Below are 17,674 nucleotides of genomic sequence, written 5' to 3'. Positions count from 1 at the left end.
GTTTCATTTGCCATTTTCACAAATATAAAATACAAGAATGCAGTGAAAATTAGGTTTAACAAAGGAAGAAGTCAGTCTAAATTGTTCCACACATTTTCCTTGGGGTAAATCTGGAAAAACAAAGAAAAATACTACAAAAACATTAAAACACCAAGGTTAATACAAATCCAAAGCAGGAATGGATTCTACAATTCCTGGGAATTCTTTCATTTAAAATAAATGATCTCCCAAGTGTAAACAATTTGCTATCACAGAAATTTGATGAATACAGGTACAGACACTTTTATTAAGGGAAATTGCATTATATGTAAGAAATGTATAATTTTTCTTTTTCTTTTGGAAAATGAGGAAAAGTAATTTCCAAGTTAGGGAAGAGGCATGAGTATTTTTACTCGACTTGGCTTTTGTTAGAAGTATCTGACCACCTAAGAAATTCAAATAAAATCAGTTTCCTGAAACCAAATCCCTCAACCTATTTCTTCAATTCAACCTTGAAGGAACAAAGGTAAACAGCTCAAAACTGAAGAATATTTTCATCCTTAAACATTGCCTCTACCGTCTTTTCATCAACAGGTTTCTGTCTCTCATTTCTGTGCTTAAGTTCTTTCTCAGAGGCTATATTTAGGTTTTTCTGTTTCTTCTTTCGGTGCTTCAGTTTTCCTGAACTGACATTGACTGTAACACCTCTCCTTTACTTTGCTGCATACTCTTGAATTTGTCTAAAATGATACTTTTAATTGATTGCTTCAATTCATCCTTAGGTAAACAGAACTAAAAATTTCAAAATCCGAGAATGGACTCATCCCAAAGCATTTCTTCTTCCGTCTTTTCTACTGCTGGTTTCTTCTTCTCTTTTCGGTGCTTACGCTCTTCTTTCTCAGAGACTAAATCCTGGCTTTTTTTCTTCTTTTGATGCTTCAACATTTGTGAACCAATCTTGACTTGATCCATCTCTCTTTTCCTTTGTTGGATGCTTTTGTCTTTTTCTAAATCCTTACCCTCATACCTCTTTTTTCTTTTATGCTTGGACTGCTCCTTCTCTGGCGTTTCTTCACCTTCCTTCAGATGTCGTCTTCTCTTCTGATGTCTCTGTTTATGACCTGCTTGATGGCAACTGGTATTGTTTTCTGAGGAAAGATGCTTGTGTACTTCAGATTCTACACTGTAGAGTTCAGAGTTATTTTCTTGCTGACTAAGGCTCAGGGGTACTGTTTTTTCTGAGAAATAGTCTCTGGTGAGTTGACAGTAGCTCAAAGAGTGTAGTCTCTGTTTGCTGTCATGAGATGGTAAGAAATGAGGTAAATTGCTTTCCATTGCCTGTGAAACACTGTATGGTCCTGGATAGGTCTGGAAAGTCTCAAATGGGAGTCTTTGCTCAAACAATTTATATCTGGGCCTGAAATCCTCCATTTCTCTGTAACCATGCGTTTCCATAGACCTTTTTCCCATCTTTCTGAAACATGTATTTGGCTGTAGTCCTCTAGCTCTCTGCACTTTGATGTAATCTTCTAGCTCATCTTGGAAAGAGTCACATGTTCTCTTTGAATGGACTGGTAACCAATGAGGTAATTGGCTTTCCATTGGAGAAATGTTATATGGTGCTTGGTAAGTATGGGGAGTCTCAAATGAGAATCTTTGTTCCAACATTCTATCTCTAGATCCGGAATCAACTACTTCTCTATACCTATAGGTTTCCATGGAGTTTTCTCCATGGAGTCGTTTCATTCTGAAACAAGTCGTTGGCTCTAGTCCTCTGGTTTTCTGTACTTTGATGTAATCTTCCATCTCATCTTGGAAAGAGTCATATATCCTCTTTGGATGAGCAGGTAAACAATGAGGTAACTGGTATTCCACTGCTTGTGAAATACTGTATGATCCTGGGTAGGTCTGGAAAGTCTCAAATGGTAGTCTCTGCTCAAACGTTCTATGTCTGGGTCCAAAATCAAATATTTCTCTAAAGCCACGGGTTTCCAAAAAGCTCTCGTCCATCCTTCTGAAACAAGTATTTAGCTCTAATTTTCAATCTTTCTGTATTTTATTATAATCTTCACATTCATCTTGGAAAGAGTCTTGTGTCTTAATAACAAGGGATTCTCTGCAAAGATGACAGTAGAAAGATCTTGTTACTAGATTATTTTATTTGATATTTTCCTTGCTTTTAAAAAATAACCTCAAAAAGGACCATTTTTTAAAGCTTACAACAATATAAAAAACTATAAAACATTACTTTTTATGCCAAAAGAATCATCAGGGATACTCAAATATCTCTCAGGCACTTCACAATTTTTACCAAAAAAATTTTGGCACTGAGATTAAAAGAAGGATGTGTACTAAAATAGTAGTCCTAAAATTACAAGGCATGTTGGGATGTGTGAGAAAGGATCAATAATATTTAATGCCCTGATCTATGGTCTGATCAAAATGTCACATTATTATTTCTAAAGTTTCGATTAGTCAGGTCCTTGGTAACATAACTATTTATTTGAGAACCTGGAGATAAGTTTCAAAAGCGTAAATAAAGTTTAAATTGGTGAGTCAGATAATTTAGTTCCTAATTATTCAAACTCAAATTCTATAAATACTTTTTACTAGAATGAAATAATGTAACACAAATACTGTGCTTTAATTTAAAATGCAACAAAGCAAATATTAAATTGTTAAATCCTCCTCTGCCTTACTACCTGACTTACCCAGTTCCCAATTGTCTACTCAATCTTTCCCTCCTTAAAATAACAAAATAAAGTGGACCAAAAATTTATAGTGCTCCTTCTATGTGTTGGACCAGTCAACTCACACATATTTCACTTCATGTATCAATCTTAAGACAGAATTCTCTAACTTTACAGACTTGGTAGCAAGATGGATCTGCTCTTCCAACCCAGATCTTTGTTCTTAACCACTATACTTGATTAGAAAAATGGGGAACTGACTACTGAATCCCTAGAACAAAACCAACCTTCCAGGGATTCTCTGAATTTGTCTGGTAAGTCTTAGAGCACCCCTTTAAAGTCCTTGCAAAGAAAGACAAAGGTGTCTGGTCAGGATAAGTACCAGTTGGCCAGCTCTTTTCAGCATACTAATATGTCTAGAGAGCTCCCTAGGGGATGTAAAAATGTATTCTGTTACATTTTGTCAATAACCATATCCAGGATCAACTCATAGGAAAATGAGTGCCTAAAGTTTGTAAAATACATGCATAAGCATTGACAGACTCCCTTGTATTTGGTGTAGCTGAAGCCTCTAGCAAAATTACTTTCTTAATTTGATGTACCTTTCCTTGCTTATGGAATTGGAACATTTCTGAAGATGTATAGGTGATACTGCAAATATGGCAAATGTAGGTTTTCATCCTAAATGCTGAAAAAAACAGATTTCAAGTTAAGAAATTCAGTATGGATACACTTAGAATTACATAATTTTAGAATTGTACAGGAATGTATTAGACATCATCTACTCAAACTTTCCCAATTTACAGAAATGGCCTGAAGATTTCAATGATTTGGTAAAAGTTGTCGAGCAAATTGACAATAGTTATACTTCCAGAGCCTTTATTGCTTAAATTTAAAGCTTAGCATTCTTTCCACTATATCAATTTACCTCTCTAGCCACGAACTCTTTCCTAAGAAGCTCTCTGCCTGCTTCATGCTGCTACATGGATGTCCAGCAAACACCTCAAATTTAACACACCTAACCAACTGTTGCCTCTTATTTCTCAACCAACCACTTCCTTCTTTGTACATAGTTCTCCTTTCACCCAACGAAAGACTGAATATTGAAGACAAATAAAAAAAATGTTTACTGTCTTACCTGAAATCAGTGTCATGCAATAGTTTAACAAAAGTAATTTCCACAGAAAGATGTGGTTTTAGAAAGGAGAGAGGTTAAATAAGCCCCATTCTCAGGATAAAAGCTGAGGGTGATGGAATTGGCCCAGTGGTTAGGGTGTCCGTCTATCACATGGGAGGTCCGCGGTTCAGACCCCAGGCCTCCTTGACCAGTGTGGAGCTGGCCCATGTTCAGTGCCATGACACACAGGGGTGACCCCGTGTGGGGGAGCCCCGCACGCAGGGAGTGGGCCCCGTGGGGAGAGCCGCACAGCGTGGGGGAGGGTACAGCCTGTCTAGGAGTGGCACCGCCCACACGGAGAGCTGACACAACAACAACCAGATGATGCAACAAAAAAGAGACACAGATGCCCGTGCCGCTGATGACAACAGAAGCAGACAATGAGGACACAGCAAATGGACACAGAGAACAGAAAACCGGGATGGGGGGCAGGGAGAAGGGTAGAGAAATAAATAAATTTTTAAAAAAAGAATAAAACCTGAAAGAAAAATTTTAAAACAAAACTAGTAGTTACCACTTAAGAGAATCAAGAACTACAGAATAAAACATATATACCAGTTGCCTTGTCTTCTGATCCTGAGAGAGAATTTGAAACAGAGGATAAATTAATTTTTACTTTCTTAACCTCACCATTCTCCCACTTTCAGAAGAAACAAGTTCATAAATTTCATAATGTAAAAATGATCCCTCCTTAAGGAAAAAGCAATAAAATGGTGAGGAGACTGTAGGGACAACCAAGGTCATCTTCTTTCAAATCAGACAGAAACCTAATTATTTAAAGGATGTTAAATGAATCTTTACCAGGTTTACTGATCTTGGTAAAGAAAAGGTTATTTATCGAAAAAGGAGACTTCTGTTGGGTAAAGAAAAATACTGATTTTGAAGGACAATGAGGATTCTGCTCACTAGTGAGAAATACTCTCTTGTGGGCTCAGGAGAGCTCATCACATTTTGTAATGGATCTTTGAGAACAGAAAGGATTTGAGTTGTACAGAAAGCAGATTAGAATATTCTAGGAGATGAACACAATATCAGGTATGGCAGGGTCAGAAATGAACATGAAGTGCTGACGTCAAATACTCTGCAATGAACACTGCACACCTAAGTGGCACCAAACATCATTCTAGATGCTAGGGATACAAAGTGAATAAAACAGTTAGGTTTCTCATAAGTCCAGAGTTGGAAAAAGATATATGAAAAGAGGATTTCAGTCTCATTTGGTAAAAGGTAAGAGAATTATGCATCACAAACAAGCAGAGGAACTTAGGTCAATATGGGAACCTAGAGAAGTCTACACAGAAGTGTTTATGCAACTTCTTACAATTTTGAATTGTTAGAAAGTAGACTAGAAGGGGACAGATGGGAAAGGCAAAAGGAGTAAGATTAAAGCAGAGTTTTTCTAGAGCTGTAGGGTGCCTAAGTGTTACCTCCTGAGAGCCTCCGTGTTGCGCAAATGTGGTCAGTTTCGAAGCCAAACTCAGCATGTAAATGTGTTGCCATCTCCCCAGCATGGCATATGACTCCCGGGGATGAGCCTCCCTGGCGCTGAGGGATTACTAACAATTACCACCTGATGATGTAACTAGGAAATGACCTTGAATAAAAGTGGTCATCTTGGACCAGCAGAATATCTCAATCTACACATAATACCAGGAGTTAAAAATGCTTTTTAGCCTGATTCAAGGGGGGAAAGGAAAGGACAAATGAGTTTATATGACTATGAGTCGCCAAAAAGAGCCGGGAGTTTATCAGAGAGGTTGCCCTTATGTGCATGTCAGCAGAGTCTCAGAGACAGATAAAGTATATACAACCCCAGGTATTGGTTCTTCTGAGGGCTACAGCCACCTGCAGGGTCTATGACCATGGCAGAAGAAGTTCAGTGCCATGTCAGTTGGCCCTAGTTTGGAGTGTATGTTTCCGTGTGATGGAGCTGGACTCAGATGTGATCTTTGTTCACAAGCCTCTCCTGTTACAGTTACCGGAACTGTATTTTGGTGCTGGGGTTTAGTATATACCCAGGGTACCTGAGTCTCTGGACTGACCATGTGATAGCCATGTGAGGTTCAGGGCCTCAACAGACTTCAGCTCCTACACTCTGGTTTATTGGATTTACTCCACTCAGCTAACATGGAGTTGAAGAAAGTCAACCACCACACTATGGAGCCAAGAGTGCCTACAAATGAAAGCAGGAGGATTGCATCCAGCATCCGTGTGGAATCTAAGTCCCCTCTTGTCACAGATGAGGAGTGGACACAAACTTTCCAAGGTCCACAGGTTGGAGGAATAGAGTATAGATTACAGTGGACTTACTGATAATCTATTCACGAACTATTGTGATAAGTAATTGAAGAAAATGTGACATTGGTGTGGAGAAAGCAGCCATGGTGGATGCTGGGGGTAGTCAATGGGAGGTAGAGATGAGATGTGGAGGCATTTTCGGGTCTTGGAGTTGTCCTGGGTGATGCTGTATGGACAGTTACCGGACATTGTATGTCCTCCCATGGCCCACTTGGTGGAACGTGGTAGAGTGTGTGCTATGATAAGGACCATTGACCATGAGGTGCAGCGGTGCTCAGAGAAGTATTCACCAAATGCAATGAATGTCTCATGATGACGGAGGAGATTGTTGCTATAGGGGGAGGAGTGGGGTGAGGGAGATGGGGGTATATGGGGGCCTCATATTTTTTTAATGTAATATTAAAAAAATAAAGAAAGAAAAAAAAGAGAGGCTTTTATTTTATTCTAAGGGTCTTAGACTTTATTCAGTGGGTTGGGAAATCTTGAAATGTTTTAAGCAATAAGTGACATAGTCAATTGTGTGTTTTAGATACATCTCTCCTCTAGCTGCAATAAGGAGGATGAATCTAAGAGGAGTAAGCCTGGAAACAAAGAGACCACAGTTATGAGGCAACTGTAATTGACAAGGCAAGAGATAATGAAGGACATGTACTAAAAAAGTCATAATAAAGATAGATAGATGTAGAGAGATTGAAGAAATAATTAGCTTTAAAACTGGAAAAACTTGGTGACTCATTGAATGTGAGAGATAAGAGAGAGGAAGGAATCTAAAGGAGTCTAAAATACAAAGTCCAAGAAAACTAATTTGGAAACTGGTGAGGTGATAGTCCCATTAACTGAAATTAGAACTTCAGAAAAGTGTTGCTTTAAGATGTAGAGGAGTAAACAATAGTGAGTTTTATTTTGGGCACAGTCTGAGGTATCTGTGGGACTTCCATGTAAAGATGTCCAGTAGGCAGTTACATATGGGCATTTGCAAGGTAGAAAAGAAGTCAGAGATATTCTGGAGATGTAAATTCATGGGTGTAGTTAAAACAATCAGGGCAGATGAGATTTTCTGAGTGCAATGTATGGATGGGCACAGGAATAGCAATATAATGATAAAACACTGGAGAGAGCCACCCTTTAAACGAAGATGATGGAAGAGGAAGAGCCAATAAAAAGACCGTGAAGTTAACAAAGGAAACAGTGTTATAAGGATTAAGAGAATGTACTGTCAAAGGAGCTAAGGAAATAGGGCGTTTTAAAGAGGAATGCTTGGTGAATGTAGGTAAATGCAAGAGAGATCAATAGTACAAGGAATGAATGGTGTTTATTGATTTGGAAATTAAGAGGTCACTATGATCTTGTGAGGAGCAGTTTCAGTGGAGTGGTATAGTGGGGGTATGGAGGGCTGGATTATGTATGCCAACAAATGGCAGTGAGTTGAGGATTAGTGAATAAAAAGTAAGACAATAAATAGAGACTATGCTTGCAAAAAATCTTGACTGAGAAGCAAAGGGGAGACTATAGTACTTAAAGGAGAACTCAAGATTAAGAAAGGATTTAGTGATGACAGGCAAGATGGCGGCTGAGTGAACTTCCCGGTTACTAGCTCCTGGAGGGAATCGGCTGGGAGGCATCGGAGACTCCTTGGGACCGGGCTGTTTCGGGATTTTTCCTGGTCCCAAGGTGTTTAGACATCGATTTGGAGGGAAGGTAACAGAGAGGATCCATCCGTGAAATATACACGGAGATCCCAGCTACGTGTGGAGGATTCCCTCCTTGGGTAGGCAGAGCCGAGGCAGCTAGCACCGCACCGAGCCCCGGCGGGCGGCGGCCAGGGTAGCCTAGCTGGGCCGCGGTGGGCAGCGGGTGGGGGATCGGAGGCACGCCGCGGTGGGCGGCGGGCGGGAGAGCCGAGCCGCGCTGCACCGAGGCGGGCGGCAGGCAAGGGAGCCGAGCCCAGCCTAGCTGGGCCGCGGTGGGCAGCTGGCGGGAGAGCCGAGCCGCGCTGTGCCGCGGCAGGCGGCGGGCAAGGGAGCCGAGCCCACCCGAGCCTAGCCACGCCGCGGCGGGCGGCGGGCGGGGAAGCCGAGCCCGGCCGAGCCCAGCTGAGCCATGGAGGGTGAAGGGGCCGAGCCCAGCCGAGCTCAGTCGAGCCCAGCCGCGCCGCGGAGGGCGGCGAGCGGGAGAGCCGAGTTGCGCTGCGCCGCGGAGGGTGGCGGGCAGGGAAGCTGAGCCCTGCCGGGCCCAGCCGAGCCCAGCCGAGCCCAGCCGAGCCGCGGCGGGCGAGGGAGCCGAGCCCAGACGAGCTCGGCCGAGCCCAGCCGCGCCGCGCCGGGCAGGAGAGCCGAGCCGCGCTGCGCCGAGGCGGGTGGCGGGTGGGAAAGCCGAGCCCAGCCGAGCCACGACGGGGGGGGGGGGACCCGAGCCCAGCCGAGCCTAGCCAAGCCCAGGCAAGCCCAGCCGAGCCGCGGAGGGCAGGCGACCGGAGCTCAGCCGAGCCCAGCCGAGCCCAGCCGAGCCTGGCGGCGGGGTTTCTGTTCTTTGTTTTTTGTTTTTTTTTGGGTTTTTTTGGTTTTTTTTATTTTTTATTTTATTTTATTTTTGTTGTTGTTTTGTTGTTTTTTAATCCTCTCTTTCCTGTCCCTAATATTCTTCTTATACTATTTTATCTTAACAATACAATAGGTCCTACAGGAAATACCTCACATTTGCTGGGTTTCCTCACCCTCCACTGCCTCATTTTTCTGTGAATAGATTTAGCCTATCTACACTATCCCCTTTCCCCTACAACTTGATATCCTCCACCATCTGCTATCTCTCCTATATTCCATCTCCCTTTCTTTGATCCGCAAAATATCTAACTCTTAATTTCTAATACCTTTGTTTAGTTTTCCATCTGGTATTCGTCCCTGAAACTATTACCTTTCTTTTCTCTTTCCCTCTCTCACGGAAACAATAGCCTCTTAGTACGTACCACATTCCTCCCATATTCAGTCGTCTACCTCATTATAGGTACTTTCCTACTACTATAACTCTACACAATTTACATGATCTAACCTCCATCCTCCCAGAACTCATATTGTTGCTTTGTTAACATATATCACCAATACTACTTCACACTTTTTCCTCCCTTACACAATTGCCTTTCCCCAGCACTAATACTTTCCTTTAAAGTGAGCTTAACTAGCAATAAGAAATTGGAATAAGAAGAACAAAGTGACAAAGAGAAGATATAACACTTACACAAAAACAACAGCTAATTAATCTCCAAGACTAGACAAAGAAGCTAAGGAACTGATTAAACCCATCAAGAAAAAATGTTGACAAGACAGGAACAAAAATCTACAAACCAAACCAGTAATCAGGAAAACATGGCTGAATCCAATCAGGAAGGGGAACAGGACTTCGCACAAGCAATGAAAGATCTCAGATGATTTATCACCAACAAATTTGATGAAGTAATGAAAGAGGTTAACAGCATGAAGACAACACTTGGAGGGGAAATTGCAGACATGCACAAAAAAATAACAGTTATGATGGAAATGAACACCACAATTCAAGAAATCAAAAATACACTTGCAGCAAATATCAGCAGACTAGAAGAGGCAGAGCAGAGAATTAGTGATGTGGAAGACAGTGCATTGGAAATCAAACAGATAGTAGAAGTGGTCAATGAAAAGGTAGAAAAAATCCAGATAGGACTTACGGACCTGAATGATAACGCAAAACGCTCAAACATACGTATTATAGGCATTCCAGAAGGAGAAGAGAAGGGAAAGGGGTCAGAAGGACGGTTGCAGGAAATAATGAATGAAAACTTGCCAAATCTACTGAAGGAGACAGATGTACATATCCAAGAAGCACAGCGCACTCCACTGGTCATAAACCCCAACAGGCCCACCCCAAGACATATACTTGTCAAATTATCCAATGCTCAAGACAAAGAAAAAATTCTAAAAGCAGCAAGAGAAAAGAAAACCATCACTTACAAGGGAAACTCCTTAAGATTAAGTGCTGATTTCTCATCTGAAACGATGGAGGCAAGAAGGCAGTGGTATGATATAGTCAAGGTACTAAAGGAAAAAAATTTCCAACCAAGAATACTCTATCCAGCTAAACTAGCATTGAAAAATGATGGAGAGTTCAAAATATTCACAGATAAACAGAAACTGAAAGAGTATATCAACAAGAAACCTCCCCTTCAAGAAATTCTTAAGGGAGTTCTGCAGGAAGAAAGGAAAAAACAGGTTAGTCAGAGATGGAGGAGAGTGTAAAAGCAACAAGAAAGACAAAAATAGAAGGGGAAAATAAAATAATACAAACAAAATATAACAAACACAAATCCATCCAAAATATGGCTACCACAAATAACTCTCTAAACGTAATAACACTAAATGTCAACGGACTAAACTCACCTATCAAAAGATTCAGACTGGGACACTGGATAAGGAAATATGACCCATCTATATGCTGTCTACAAGAGAAACATCTTATACCCAGAGACTCATGGAGGTTGAAAGTGAATGGCTGGAAAACAATCATACAAGCAAACAACAACCAAAAAAAGGCAGGAGTAGCTATATTAATATCAGACAAAATAGACTTTAAATGCGAAACAATTGTGAGAGACAAAGAAGGATACTATATTTTAGTGAAAGGGACAATCTGTCAAGAAGATCGAGCGATCATAAATATTTATGCTCCTAACAAGGGCGCCTCTAAATATGTGAGGCAAACGCTGGAAAAACGAAGTGAAAGAATAGATGCATCTACAATTATACTGGGGGATTTTAATACACCACTATCAACTCTGGACAGAACATCTCAAAAGAGAATCACTAAAGAAACAAAACATTTGAACAGTATATTAGAAGAGCTGGATCTAATAGACATATATGGATCATTACACCCAAACACAGCAGGATATACATTTTTCTCAAGCGCACATGGAACATTCTCCAAGATTGACCATATGCTAGGCCACGAAGAAAGGCTTAATGAATTCAGAAAGATCGAAATCATACAAAACAATATCTCTGACCACAGTGGAGTGAAGCTGGAAATTTGCAAGGGACAGAGACCCAGACTCCACACGACAATTTGGAAATTAATCAGCACACTCTTAGAAAAACAGTGGGTCAAAGAGGAAATCTCAAAAGAAATCAATGACTACCTTGAAACAAATGATAATGATAACACAACATACCAAAATTTATGGGATGCAGCAAAAGCGGTACTGAGAGGGAAATTTATAGCCATAAATTCATATATCAAAAAAGAAGAAAGAGCAAAAATTGGAGAACTAACTGCACTTTTGACGGAATTAGAAAAACAACAACAAAGTAACCCAAAAGGAAGAAGAAGGAAGGAAATAACAAAGATAAGAGCAGAACTAAATGAAATAGAAAATAAGAAAGCACTTGAAAAAATAAACAAGACCAAGAGCTGGTTTTTTGAGAAGATCAACAAAATTGACAAACCTTTAGCGAGACTAACAAAGAAAAAAAGAGAAAAGATGCAAATACACAAAATAAGAAATGAGAAAGGTGATATCACCACTGACCCCACAGAAATAAAGACTATCATAAGAGGATACTTTGAAAAACTATATTCCAACAAAAATGACAATTTAGAGGAAATGGACAAATTCCTAGAAACACATAAGCAGCCCATACTGAAGAAAGAAGAAATTGATGATCTTAACAAACCAATCACAAGCAAAGAGATAGAATCAGTCATTAAAAATCTCCCAACTAAGAAGAACCCAGGGCCAGATGGCTTCACAGGTGAATTCTACAAAACATTCCGGAAAGAACTAACACCAATCCTGTTTAAACTATTCCAAAAAATCGAAACAGAAGGAACACTGCCTAATTCCTTCTATGATGCCAACATTACCCTAGTACCAAAGCCAAACAAAGACACCACAAGAAAGGAAAATTACAGACCAATTTCTCTAATGAACCTAGACGCAAAAATACTTAACAAAATACTTGCTAATCGTATGCAACAACACATTAAACAAATTATACACCATGACCAAGTGGGATTTATTCCAGGTATGCAAGGATGGTTCAACATAAGAAAATCAATCAATGTAATACACCATATAAACAGATTGAGAGAAAAAAACCACAGGATTATATTTATAGATGCAGAAAAGGCATTTGACAAAATACAGCACCCCTTCCTGATAAAAACACTCCAAAAGATCGGAAAACAAGGAAACTTTATGAACATGATAAAGAGTATATATGAAAAACCAAAAGCCAACATTGTTTATAATGGCGAAATCCTGAAATCCTTCCCTCTAAACTCAGGAACAAGAAAAGGATGCCCATTGTCTCCACTCCTATTTAACATTGTCTTGGAAGTACTTGCTTGAGCACTGAGACAAGAACCAGATATAAAAGGCATTCAAATTGGAAGGGCAGAAGTCAAAATTTCATTATTTGCAGATGACATGATCCTATATATAGAAAACCCTGAGAGATCTACAACAAAGCTCCTAGAACTCATAAATGAGTTTAGTAAAGTCGCAGGTTATAAGATCAATGCGCAAAAATCAGTAGCATTTCTATACACCAATAATGAGAAAGATCAGGAGGAAATCAAGAAACAAATACCATTCACAATGGTAAATTAAAAAATCATATACTTAGGAATAAATTTAACTAAAGAGGTAAAAAACTTATACATCGAGAACTATACAAGATTGTTCAAGGAAATCAAAGAAGACCTAAATAAATGGAAGAATATTCCCTGTTCATGGATAGGAAGACTGAATATTATTAAGATGTCTATCCTACCAAAACTGATCTACACATTCAATGCAATCCCAATAAAAATCAACACAGCCCTCTTTAAGGAACTAGAAAAACTAACTATGAAATTTATTTGGAATAGAAAGAGGCCCCGAATAGCCAGAGACATATTGAAAAAGAAAAACGAAATAGGAAGAATCACACTTCCTGACTTCAAAACATACTACAACGCTACAGTAGTGAAAACAGCATGGTACTGGCATAAGGAGAGACACACAGACCAATGGAATCAAATTGAAAGTTCAGATATAGAACCTCATGTATATAGCCATATAATATTCAATAAAGCCACCAAACCCTCTCAACTGGGAGAGAATGGCCTATTCAACAAATGGTGCCTGGAGAACTGGATAGCCATATGTAGAAGAATGAAAGAGGATTACCATCTCACACCTTATACAAAGATCAACTCAAGATGGATCAAAGACCTAAATATAAGAGCCAAGACCATAAAGACCTTAGAAAGCAGTGTAGGGAAACATCTACAGGACCTTGTAATAGGAAATGGCTTCATGAATATCACACCAAAAGCACGAGCAGCAAAAGAACAAATAGATAAATGGGACTACCTCAAAATTAAAGCCTTCTGCACCTGAAAGGAGTTTGTCAAGAAAGTAAAAAGGGAACCCACACAATGGGAGAAAATATTTGGCAACCATATATCTGATAAGAGACTTATAACTTGCATATATAAAGAACTCATATATCTTGAAAACAAAAAGATAAACAACCCATTTAAAAAATGGGAAAAAGACTTAAACAGACACTTCTCCAAAGAAGAAATACAAATGGCTAGGAAGCACATGAAAAAATGCTCCAAATCTCTAGCAATCAGGGAAATGCAAATCAAAACTACAATGAGATACCATCTTACTCCCATAAGATTGGCAGCCATGAAAAAAACAGTAGAATACAAGTGCTGGAGAGGATGTGAAGGAAGGGGAACACTCATCCATTGCTGGTGGGAATGCAGAAGGATCCAACCATTCTGGAGGACAGTTTCGCGGTTTCTCAAAAAATTATCCATAGATTTGCCATATGACCCAGCAATACCACTGCTGGGTATATACCCATCAGATCTGAAAACAAGGACACAAACCGATATATGTACACCAATGTTCATAGCATCATTGTTCACTATCGCCAAATGTTGGAATCAATCCAAATGCCCATCAACAGATGAGTGGATCAATAAAATGTGGTATATACGCACAATGGAATACTACTCAGCTGTAAGAACCAATACACTACAATCGCACGTGATAACATGGATGAACCTTGAGAATCTTATGTTGAGTGAAGCAACTCAGGCATTGAAGGACAAATACTATATGACCTCAATGATATGAAATAAGTTAACTGCCTCAGAGAGCTAGAGTCTGGAAAAGTGGCTTACAGGAAATCGGGGGGTGGAGGAAGGATGTGTGTTAATGTCTGCAGGGGTGGAATCTGTGATGAGCTGGCGGTAAGTATGAGCACAAAAAAGGGACAAAATGGGGTAAGGGGTTACCTTTGGGTGGGGTTTTCTGGGTTTGAGGGGGGCTGGGGATGGGAAGAGGGGTAATATTGTCCAAGAAATAGGTGGGGGGGGGCAACATACGAATATGGGAGAGTGTCAGAAGTTCGTTGAGAACTAAATTTTGAGTAAAACATATCAAAGTATAAGTAGGAGGGTTACCTGGTTAGGACGCTCAGGGGGTATGGTCTGATGCATGACGAACTCCGGAGGGAATAGCTGAAGGCTCATTTTGCCAAGGTGGGTTCTACCATTGGGTGGGGTGGACCCATATCCTGGGGAAGACTAATGCCGTTGAATAGAGAGAACTGTATCTCTCGTGAGAAAGGACGGCTCCCAGGGTATTAGATTGGCAGGCATTGTGGGCCCTAAGGGGAGGGGAAAATGGATGTGGAATGGATGGAACAAAGGTAAATAAGGGGGAAAAAGAGGAGTTATGTGAGAGTACACGAGGATGACTATAAAACAGCTAATATTACACCAAAAACATATAGGGGACAACAGACTAATAATGAAAACCATAAGACAAAACATAGGATAACTAAAAAATTAAAAAACTGTACAGCCTAAAATATGGACCACATAGTAAGCACAAATGTCACCTTGTTTGAAAACTATAGTGTTGGAATCTGTACATCAGTTTCAGGAAATATGATATGAATAAGTAAAAAGATTATTGCTGTGCAAGGGAAAAGGTTTTATGGTGGATCTGGGAAAATACTGTATTTTGTATATATGAATTTCGGTGATCTAAGACTCTTCTGAAGCTGACATTATGTTGGGATTCACTTTACGGGAAGTTTTGGATCACAGAGTGGTTCAACAATGGCAGCAGAGGAATACTGATATGGGATGTTATTGAAAGGATATATATGGTTGACAGGGAGTTATACAGGGCATATGCCCAGGGTATATGGTAATGTCTATATATGCTCATAGTGGAAACAAAAACAACAGCTGGGGGGGTACTGGGCTCCTGGCCGGGGGGTCACTGTTGTGGGCCCTGGGAGAGCAGCAGCAATCCTCCAGGTGCAACGGCAAGAACCAGGAAGGAAGGAGGGCCCAACAGTGGGCTCGTGATACTAATGGTTACACTTTTGAGCCTATACACCTGCAATAAGAACAAGGCCTAGAGTAGCATTGTGCCTGGGGGTTTCCTCCTGACAGCCTGCATGTTACTCAAATGTGGCCACTCTCACAGCCAAACTCAGCGTGTAGATGTGATGCATTCCCCCCAGCGTGGGACATGACACCCGGGGATGAGCCTCCCTGGCACCGAGGGATCACTACCATATACCAGCTGAAGAAGCAACTAGAAAATGACCTTGAATTAAAGATTCAATGCGGAACAGCAGAATATACCTGTCTACATATAATGACATGACTTCAGGAAGCTGTTTGACCTAATGTAAGGGGGAAATGGAAAGGAGAAATGAGATTATAAGGCTGTGAATCTCTAAAAAAGAGTCTGGAGGTTGTCAGAAGGAATACCCCTATGTACAACTGAACAGAGTCTAAGAGACAGATAAGGTAGATACAACCCCAGGTATTGGTTCTTTTGAGGGATAAAGAGACCCACGGCTTCTATGGTCATGGCAGAAGGGGTTCACTGCCATGACAGATAGCCCTTCTTTGGAGCTGGTGTTTCTGCGTGATGGAATTGGACTCAGAGGGGATCTCTTTTCACAAGACTTGCATGCTACTTTATTGGAATTGTGGTCGGTGCTGGGTTTAAGATATATGTAGGGGATTTGAATCTCTGGACTGATAATATGACACCCAGGCCCAGAGCCTCAACAGACTTCAGCTCCTACACTTTGATTTATTGGACTTACTCCACTCAGCTAACATGGAGTTGAAGAAGGTCAACCACCACAACATGGAGCCTAGAGTGTCTACAACTGGAAGCGGGAGGAGTGCATCCAGTACCCATATGGAATCTAAGCCCTCACTTGACATAGATGTGCAATGGACACAACCAATCCAATGTCCACAGAGAAAATGTGGAATGTGTGTGGGAACGGTAGCCATGGTGGCTGCTGTGTGTGGGGAACGGGAGGAAGAGATGAGATGTGGAGGCGTTTTCGGGATGTGGAGTTGTCCTGGATAGTGCTTCACGGACAATTACGGGACATTATAGATCCCCCCAGGGCCCACTGGATGGAACGTGAGAGAGTCTGGGCTATGATGTGGACCTTTGACTATGGGGTGCAGTGATGCTCAGAGATGAACTTACCAGGTGCAATGGATGTGTCATGCTGATGGGAGAGAGTGTTGCTGTGGGGGGAGTGGGGGGCGGGGGCGGTGGGGTTGAATGGGACCTCATATTTTTCATAATGTAATTTAAAAAAATAAATAAATAATAAAAAAAAGAAAGGATTTAGTGAAGGCAAGGTACTTTGTAATCCACATTTGATAGCTAAATATTTCTTGATGAAATAAGAAAGAAGCTTTTTTGATGAGTGTGAGGAGGCAGAAAGTAGGGCAGGGGAAAAGTGTGGAGAGAGGCATAGGTTTAAAGTCATTGTTGAAGGGAAAGTGAAGAAAAGGAATAGGTAGAGTCAAAGAAGCAAATGAGGTTGGATTCCAAGACTCTGTAGAGGTATCCTACATAATTGTCCATAGTAGCACCCAGTAACCTGGATATAGTGTACAGAAGGTAAACTGTGGTTATGACTTAGAATTAAAATCTTGCTACTAGGGAGTGGAAGAATAATAAAGTACAAGTAAAGCCTTCCAGAAGGTTGTTACAGAGTTAAGGTGTGAGTTGATGGTAGCAGAAATTGAATGAAAGGGAACAGAAAGTATTGTGTCTTTTTCAAATCTAAAGAAGACTTGCTGATGGAGAGGATATATGGAGTTAAATAGTCAAAGATGCCCTCAAAGAGTCCAGTGTGGGTGACTGAATAGATAACGTTCTACCGGCAAAGACAAAACCTTGAGAAATTCAAGCTGGTTTTAGGGAAGCTTATGATGTTTTAATGTATTGAATACAGATGAAGGTTGGACTTCAAAGAGCAATAAGGGGCTAGAAATTAATGAGATAAATAAAACAAATACAGGAAATAAAAATACATACATACTTTGGTTCCATATCCTTATGGTAGCCATTCCTGTGCTAATAAGATCTGGGGCTGGTTGAGGAACATGAATAAAGCAGTGAGATTGATGAAGAGAAAGAAATGAGCTATTGGGAGAAATG

At 40.6% G+C, this 17,674-nt stretch overlaps 1 protein-coding gene across 1 annotated transcript; it reads right to left on the bottom strand.

Annotated features, from left to right (window-relative positions):
- Positions 1-407: 407 nt before the first annotated feature.
- On the bottom strand, positions 408-1,693 carry LOC101423930 (zinc finger matrin-type protein 1-like). The gene has a single exon (XM_058291166.2). The coding sequence runs from the start codon at positions 1,645-1,647 to the stop codon at positions 781-783; it is 867 nt and encodes a 288-aa protein (XP_058147149.2). The 5' UTR covers positions 1,648-1,693; the 3' UTR covers positions 408-780.
- Between the last annotated feature and the right edge of the window lie 15,981 nt (positions 1,694-17,674).

This window comes from Dasypus novemcinctus, chromosome X (genome assembly GCF_030445035.2).
Source record: "Dasypus novemcinctus isolate mDasNov1 chromosome X, mDasNov1.1.hap2, whole genome shotgun sequence".
Taxonomy (NCBI): domain Eukaryota; kingdom Metazoa; phylum Chordata; class Mammalia; order Cingulata; family Dasypodidae; genus Dasypus; species Dasypus novemcinctus.
The sequence above is the reverse complement of the archived record's forward strand: the minus strand, read 5'-3'. Positions and strand labels throughout refer to the sequence as shown.

Excerpts from the sequence above, each read along its gene's own strand:
- LOC101423930 (XM_058291166.2), bottom strand. The coding sequence starts at position 1,647 with ATGTTGGAACAAAGATTCTCATTTGAGACTCCCCATACTTACCAAGCA.